This window comes from Pyrus communis, chromosome 10, assembly GCF_041283825.1.
Source record: "Pyrus communis isolate YQ-2024b chromosome 10, ASM4128382v1, whole genome shotgun sequence".
Classification (NCBI taxonomy): Eukaryota; Viridiplantae; Streptophyta; class Magnoliopsida; order Rosales; family Rosaceae; genus Pyrus; species Pyrus communis.
In genome coordinates, this window is record NC_142574.1 from 30173450 (window position 1) to 30181536 (window position 8087).

The window sequence follows — 8087 nt, forward strand, 5'->3', positions numbered from 1 at the left end:
CAATTCGGTTACGGTTGAGGGACAATTGCTACAATTTCCTCTTAAAATCATGATGAGAAATTCAAATAGATAGATATATATATACACACACACACACACATACAATGGATGAATAAATAAGTTACGAATTCGCAATCCACGAAATTTAAACATAAAATGTTTCATTTCTTCTAAGTAAAAAAATATCACTAAACATAATACCAAACGACACAGTTAAGTATATAGAATGATTCGTGCACATTTTATGCAATTTTTGAATCGCTAAGAGGATTATCCAGCAAGAACAAATAGAGGTAAAGATGTTATCTTTTGTGACAGTGGGTCTGAAAGTCACATCGCACTCACCAAACTAAACGCACGACTGTATGCGGCGGTCATGAATACTGAACCAGACACTTGCCTCTCGTCTCTCAGGTCTTAGCTGTTTCACCAAAACTCCACAGTCAAAGAGTATTACGGACAAGGACACCATGATAAAATCCCAGAAATAACGCAAGGCAATTCGCAGAGAGAGAGAGAGAGAGAGAGAGAGAGAGAGAGAGAGAGAGGGAGATGGCGGATAGTTCCGGTTACAAGGAGTACTTGGCAGGCTTGATTGCCGGCGTGGCCACCGTTGGAATCGGCCATCCCTTTGACACCGTCAAGGTAAAATCACATTGTTTGATTTTGTTAACTTTCAGTGGGTTTAAAGATGGTGAGGTTTACTTTAATGGGCATTGCGTTTAATTTCATTTCAATTGTAATTTGATAGAATTTGGAAGTAAAATCGATGAACAATGCCAAAGTTTAATTTTGGGAATCTGGGTAATTCAAATTTTGACTGAAAATGTTGGATTGGTTTGATATTAGTGAAAAAACAAAATTTTGATGATATACTAAACTTGGTTTTAGTAGCAACTTACAGAGCTTAATTTTACTTTTGGTAGATATACATTGTTGGCCTGTTTTCTTATTAGCTTAATATTTTGTTAAACTTACCATGGCCCAAGCTGTAATCTTTCGATTAATCATCGTCACCGTAGATGGTGCTTTTAGGATATTGTTTACGTTGAAGATTATCTTTTGTATACTGTGAGAATGGATGAAAATTGAATCATTTCTCTTATTTGTAAAATTGTGCCTTCAGCTATGGTCGTCTTGAAATCGAATTTCTTATGCGTGGAATACTTATTGAATTAGGTAAAGATGCAAAAACACAACACTTCAGCACAAGGGATTACGTACAGGAATAGTTTGCATTGTACTGCAAGGATACTAAGGACTGAAGGGGTATGATTCTGAACTTTCACTTGTTAGTTATCTCTAACGTAACGATCTAGCGTTGTTTTTTTCTCTTTTGGAAAGGGTGCTGATGTTATAGAATTTGAACTTTCGCATTATCCTTTCCAGTTGAGCTGACTGATGTTGGGTCCTTGACAGATTAAAGGACTTTACAGGGGGGCAACATCATCTTTCGTGGGAATGGCTTTTGAGAGTTCACTCCTTTTCGGCATGTATTCCCAGATGAAACAGTCACTGCAGGTTTGAACAGAAACCAAGTGGATAAACTTTGTTGCTATTTGCAATGATCTGGATAATGGCCTCTGTTAGATGCAAGATTATGAACCAGTTTAATGACTTTATCGATATGATTTCTATAAAGATATTGTGTATCTGTCATATGGTTCTAATGTGGTATTCTTATTAATCCTAATGACACTTGAAGGGAAGTGCACAAGGTGTAGGGCCACAGCCCCAGGTCATAATTCCATCTGCAGCTTATAGTGGAGTAGTCATCAGTTTTATATTATGCCCGTCGGAGCTTGTGAAGGTAAGCGGAATTGGAGGGTTTTCATATTGTACAGTTGCTTTTTGCAGTATGCTTATTACACTGAGCTTTTCCAGTGTAGGATGCAAATTCAAGGCACAGACTCTGTGGTTCCAATGTCCAGAAGATATGGCAGTCCTCTTGATTGTGCCCTTACAACTGTGAAAAATGATGGGGTGAGAAAATACTGTGCTTTCTGGCCAGCATAATTTTTTGATGATCTTTGTAGCTGATGGAATGCTTTTCAGGTCAGAGGAATTTTTCGAGGAGGTTTTACAACATTGCTAAGAGAAGGTATTGGGAATTCAGTCTTTTTCAGCGTTTATGAGTATGTCCGCTATTTCATGCATTTGCAACTGAGGTCTGCTTCACCCGACCACAGAAACTTGATTGACGTGGGAGTTGGGATTGCTAGTGGAGGCCTTGGTGGTATAGCTGTATGTATCTTCACAATTTGTCCTTCTCTAGTACGCATGTTCACATTTAATTCCACTATTTTAAATTCTCATTTTCTTCATTCCCTACTTCCAGTTTTGGTTGGCTGTTCTACCCTTGGATGTGGCAAAAACCATAATTCAGACGACTCAAGATAAGAATTCTTCGAGAAATCCATTTTATATCCTGAGCTCGGTAAGAACACCTCCCTCTTTCCCCCCACCCCCAGCCCCCAATATCTAAATGGACTCAAACGAGCCTTTTCTTTTCTCCTCTGTAGATTTACAGAAGGGCTGGATTGAAAGGATGCTATATTGGCTTGGGTCCTACTATTGTTCGGGCTTTTCCTGCTAATGCAGCCGCAATCGTCACCTGGGAGGTGGCCATAAAACTATTAGGCATCAAGCGCGACTAAGGATTCTCTTCTCTACAACAACCAAATGTTTCTAACCTATTTGGCAATTCCTGAAGCACATTTAGCCAGAGAAAATTCTTTCACCCGGATGAACTCCTAGGATGTACTGTGCACTTTTTTTTGAATTAAGGAGTGCTTAACATTTTTCTACAAGAAAATGTTTGGTGATTGTTGTGAGATTGTTTTGTTGGATCCTTTCCAATTGTACCGATTGCGGAAAAGTTTGTATCGACGGATTTCACATATTTGATTGTAGTTTCTGTCAACTGAGATGAAATAGAAACAAAGCATCCAAGAGATTGCTGCCGAACCCGTAATGAATCCATTTTCTGGTACTAAAATTCGTCTGCCTCTGTTTTGGTTGCTTTTTTTCTGTGTTTGCTTTTACAATTTTTTGAAGGATTGAGCGAAAGAAGGTCCGAACATTGCTATGTCAAATAGTAAATTCGATAACCCTCCCGACCCATCACACCCAAAATTTACAGGTTTACGTTCTATTACGAGTGAATGATGGGTTCATATTTGTGGCTATACTAGCATCAACAAATAATGTACACGTTATAATATAATTAAATTGGTAACATTACTTAACAGTGTGACAGTTCATTTTACTTTTCCATCATCCATAACATATAAATGAACACTAGTTTAAGAGTGAGAGCTTGGAAAAAGATATCATGATAATGCATGCTGAACAGTTGAAATACTGATATATTAAAGCATGTGAAGAAAACAAGAATCATCATCACCAACTGAACAGATCAAACAATGTAGGTTTGTTTCAAATTACAGCCAAGAAATGAACAACAAACATTAAGGATGGAAGTTGTGCTAGCAAAGAAGCTATGCATATTTGTTTGGTTACAGATCAATGCAAGCAATTCTTCCTCGAACACATACAACTAAAAGAGAGAGAGAGAGAGAGAGAGAGAGAGAGAGAGAGAGAGAGAGAGAGAGAGAGAGTTCACTGGTGCATGATCAAGGCTGAGGGTTGACAGAAGAGAGTGAGCATAAGTGGAAACAGGCATCTACGTGAAAGGATTATATATATCTAATTACTTAATTAGACGTGCCTCCATGTCCATGGTATTCAGATGTAGTTTTCCGACGCCGCTCATTGTGTCCAGCTAATCGCCTGCGACAACTCCTTTTACTGTCATCAAACTCTGACAGGCTATGAAACCTGTCGATGCACCACCATTCATTCATTATTCGAGTCATGAGTGTGCTTTTTAAAGTGCAATTAAATGCACCTTTCTAAAACTGCAGTGAAGTTTATCAGCGACGTATCGACAATGTTATTGTCTGTAAATAAACTATAAAGTCACACTATCAACAATATCAATAATATCGATGACATATTCACTTTAAAAAAAAATACAGTTAAACGCACTATAGAAAAATACGTATATGTGTGTATATATATAAGTTATGCAGTTCTATATATAAATTTAATGGTTCATGAAATTAATAGAAATTATATGTCTACATGAATAGTAATTAGGCAACAGTTAAGAAAGCCTTTTAGATTATCTCCATATATAAGAAATGGCATGAAATTGAAGGTGTGGGGTTGTTGCTGTTCCCCCTCCTTAACGCCATTTGACAAGTTTAATTCATACTGATTCTGTGACCTACTACACATCAACTCTTACCTTTTTGGTTAACCAAACTATAAGCTATTTGGGAACCCTTTGTTTTGAAAAGACTTTTAGGGTTTGGAAAAACGGAAGACTTATCATCAAACCCTACATTTCACTGCAAAAGAGCTTTCTGTAGAATAGTGTTTTTTTTTTTTTTTTTTTTTTTTTGGCTTGATAAATAAGCATCCACATGAGAGAAGAACTCATATAGATGAAATTTAAGAGAGAGAGAATTTGAAGGTTGTCTGAATGTTTAAGAAATAGAGTTGTTATTGGCAAATCTGAAAAGGTCCTTTTGTACTCTAATTTTCAAAAACATGAGAAAAAATTTATACAAAGAGTGCACGAAGACATTTTTAGAGTACCGATAACAATACCTAATTAAAACGCAAAATTTGATAACATTAACCAATATAAGATAGAACATAAAGCAAGAAGTGAAATTCACAAAACCATGGTAGTTGAAAAAGATGGTTCTAAAATTGTTACCTGCTACATTGCTGGCAAAAACGCTGCCGGAATCCACCCACAACTATCGACGAAGCCTTGGCATGAACATCACAGACCTTGTGGCGGCGGTAGTATTGCTTTAGATCACTCAAGTCAGCAGTGCAATTATCTACCTGACAACATGGCCCTGCCGTAGGCCCTGCCGTAGACCCTCCTGTACCAGATCTTCCCCCTGTAGGAGTAGCAGCAGTACTATTCACCATCATCACTCTTGTTCTCCCCTCATCCTCACCATACACAATTGATGGTCTCCTACTCCTACTTTCTTCCTCCTCCTCCTCCTCCTCCTCCTCCTCCTCCTCTTCCTCTTCCTCCTCCTCCTCTTCCTCCTCCTCCTCCACCTCGTATTTCGACATGGTCCTCTTTCCATGAGCTCTGCCTGAATCCATATTTTTCAGACGAAGAGAGAAGGCAAGAAATAAGAGGAGAAGTGACGGAATAGTCAAAGGAGAAGTAGACTAAAATGAAAACATTGATCATAGATTCATACAGCAAAGGTGTAGAAAAAGGAAGAGAAGTATGTGTGTGTGAGGACCACAAGTTCCATTTTGTTCCCTTGTGAGCACAAGTGTAATAGTGAATGGTAGCTCTAAAGCCTAGATTATAGCCAAATTTTATTTACTACAACAACACATCATCTACATATCTGATGTTAACACTACAACAACACAACCAAAATTCAAGCTCATGACCACTAATTAACTTTTTTCTCTCAACCTAACCTCAATTTTCACCCTTAATGCTCTTTTAGAGGTGTTTCGCCATAATTTCATTTGGAAAATCACTTTGGGTAATTTTATGGAGAAGCACCACTTATAGAGCATGTCTAATGGTAAGGGCAAGGGTCATGGGCTAAAGATAAAATCTAGCCTCCCAAACTGACACCATTCATGAAATCTATCATTTCAAATTTCCTTGTTCTAACGATGAGAGAGGCTAGAGGCTAAAAAGTGTTAGGTGGCTCGTTTTCATTGGCTCCCAATATTGTCCTAAACTGCCCTCTTAAGAAGTCTTGGGCAAGATCTAGGGCTAATTTGGCCTCACAACTAGCCTTGGGCTCCAACTAGCTTAGGTTGGTTCTTGCTTGGGTGCATAAGAAAGCTTTTCTTTGCAACTTAGGGCTCGATCTTCTTCTACCCTAAGCTAAAAGCTATGGGTTAGATGTGCTCTTATATGCTTCTTCTCATTCCAAACGATCCCCTAATTACTAATTATATAAGGTAGCCACAGGCACGAATTAGGTAACTAAATTTGGGGTTGACTGAGGCATCTAGGTGAGAGACGAGCGATTTTTCAGTGTGATTGGTACACGGGATGTTACATCACGTGTCATTATACAAATGATGGGATATGTGTGCTAAAAAGTTAATAACTTAAAAAATAAAATTTCCCACAACTTCTATTAAAACACGTACTACTTGTGTTCCTTTCACAATTAAAAATTTATTGTGAGAGACGAGGAGGCTAGGGGTGAGCTAGAGCTAGGTTATTTCGTAAGAATATTTTGTAATTTGAGGTGGACTGGAGCACACATAAATGTGTGTTCATGCATGTGTGACTATTGCGCCATCTAATTTTCATATGAACAAGACTTGGCTGCTGAAGAATCAGCAGCCTTTTCTGCTGGGAGCCAATCACGGCTGAACATGTGTCCAAGTTATGATTTTTTTAATCACAATTTGGACACGTGTTGCGTCATGATAGGCTCTCAACAGAAGAGGCTACTGATTCTTTCAGCAGGAGGGGCTGCTGATTCTTTTAACAGTGAAGTTAAATCCTTTTTATATAGAATAGAGTTTATGTCTAATCCAATCATGGAGCAAAAGGTAACTACACATGTTGGACTTGGATCAACCTAATCAACAACCCAATGGTTGTACAAATGAATTTGATTTGTACATCTGTGATTTTGTTAGAAGCCTAAAACCCTATAAGCCAGTCATATATGTGTGTGTGTGTATATATATATATATTATAGAGTTAGGTTTAACTATATATATTGACAGTCTTTTTCATACAGAGTGCGACGAATCCTTCATTTACATTGTATTATTGGAAGGTGAAAGTGAAAGAGAAACCCTATATGGTCCAATGATGTAGCAAGAGTGCCCTATCATGTTTTGACACATATGGTATTGTATATTGTCTACTATTTCGTGTCCTTCGAGTCTCGCTCATATTTGTTGGCCCCCTCTTCCCTTTCTTTTCTTTTCACACTACATTTTATGGTGTTAGCCAACTGGTTTTGGACGCGGCTTCTCTGCCTTTCCAGTTCCCAAACACTCTAAACCTCTCTTATTTTGTGCGGTCACGGTTAAGCCACGTCAACATTTTATATTGATTTTTTTTATAGAGATAATAAGACAAAAAACAATAGTGATATAAAATATTGACGTGGCTTAACCGTGACCGCACAAATAAAAAGGAATAAGAGTGTATGAAACTGGAGGGCAGAGAAGCCAGGTCCACTGGTTTTTGCAGCAATGTATGTTAGCCAGCTTCTGTCGATCTTTCTCTTTCTGCTTGGACCACACAGTCCTCGACTATACGTTGTCGTTTATAAATAGGAAAAGGTCCCCCTCTGTACGATCCAACCGATGAGCAGGTTCTTGTGCAACATAGAGCATGGATGGGTTTATTAATGTATTGTACTACATGCAAATCTAATGATCTTTTGATTGTGAACATAAAATTGAAAAAAAAAATGAGGAAGAGTCTTGCACCGACCGACTATGATCTCTTCTTCTGGTTACCAACTGAGACGGCACATACTTAACAATTACGATACTTACTGTACATGTTTAATTGTGTCCAAATTCGTAGAAATAGATAACGTATCAATTGGGATTTGAAAAGTGGCTAGCTTGCCCTAGCATATGAAATTTAAAGGTAGAAAACTTATATAGTGGGAAAGAAAGAATGGAAATGTTTTTTGAATTTCCTCCAAACATGTAGACCTAAATAATTGAGTTTGAGTAGATAAATTAGTGGGCGAGGAGCCTTCTGAAGAAAGGACACACTCACAGAATGCATGCACCATGCTTCACGCATCCCATCACATCATTTTCCCCGACTTTGATTTTTGTTTTTGGACTTGTCGATGCGCATGGCATGAGAAATTGAGTGCGACTTCTTTGTCGTGACTTTCGATACACTAGTGTGACATTTCAAACGAATAATATGTTGTCAGGTATTTCTATGTTCACAGATGACGTTGCATTTGGGCCCCATCTAGTCCACTAGGGACAAAAACCTTAGCTGATCCAAGATTCTTGAC

General features: G+C 38.1%; 2 protein-coding genes across 3 annotated transcripts; one reads left to right on the forward strand and one right to left on the reverse strand.

The window, feature by feature from the left end:
• The first annotated feature begins 248 nt into the window (after nucleotides 1–248).
• LOC137727754 (mitochondrial arginine transporter BAC1) lies at nucleotides 249–2998 on the forward strand. Of its 2 annotated transcripts, none has more exons than XM_068466572.2 (8): nucleotides 249–645; nucleotides 1180–1269; nucleotides 1420–1521; nucleotides 1706–1810; nucleotides 1885–1983; nucleotides 2056–2244; nucleotides 2339–2437; nucleotides 2523–2998. In XM_068466572.2, the coding sequence occupies exons 1-8, from the start codon at nucleotides 553–555 to the stop codon at nucleotides 2655–2657; spliced, it is 912 nt and encodes a 303-aa protein (XP_068322673.2). In that variant the 5' UTR covers nucleotides 249–552; the 3' UTR covers nucleotides 2658–2998. The 2 variants fall into 2 exon arrangements, with proteins under 2 accessions (XP_068322673.2, XP_088534589.1); XM_088678463.1 differs by having other exon boundaries at nucleotides 364–645; nucleotides 1127–1269.
• Nucleotides 2999–3381: 383 nt separating this feature from the next.
• Nucleotides 3382–5995, reverse strand: LOC137727755 (squamosa promoter-binding protein 1). Its single transcript, XM_068466573.2, has 2 exons — nucleotides 4790–5995; nucleotides 3382–3840 (listed from the first exon to the last, which is right to left on the reverse strand). The coding sequence occupies exons 1-2, from the start codon at nucleotides 5197–5199 to the stop codon at nucleotides 3717–3719; spliced, it is 534 nt and encodes a 177-aa protein (XP_068322674.2). The 5' UTR covers nucleotides 5200–5995; the 3' UTR covers nucleotides 3382–3716.
• Nucleotides 5996–8087: the final 2092 nt, after the last annotated feature.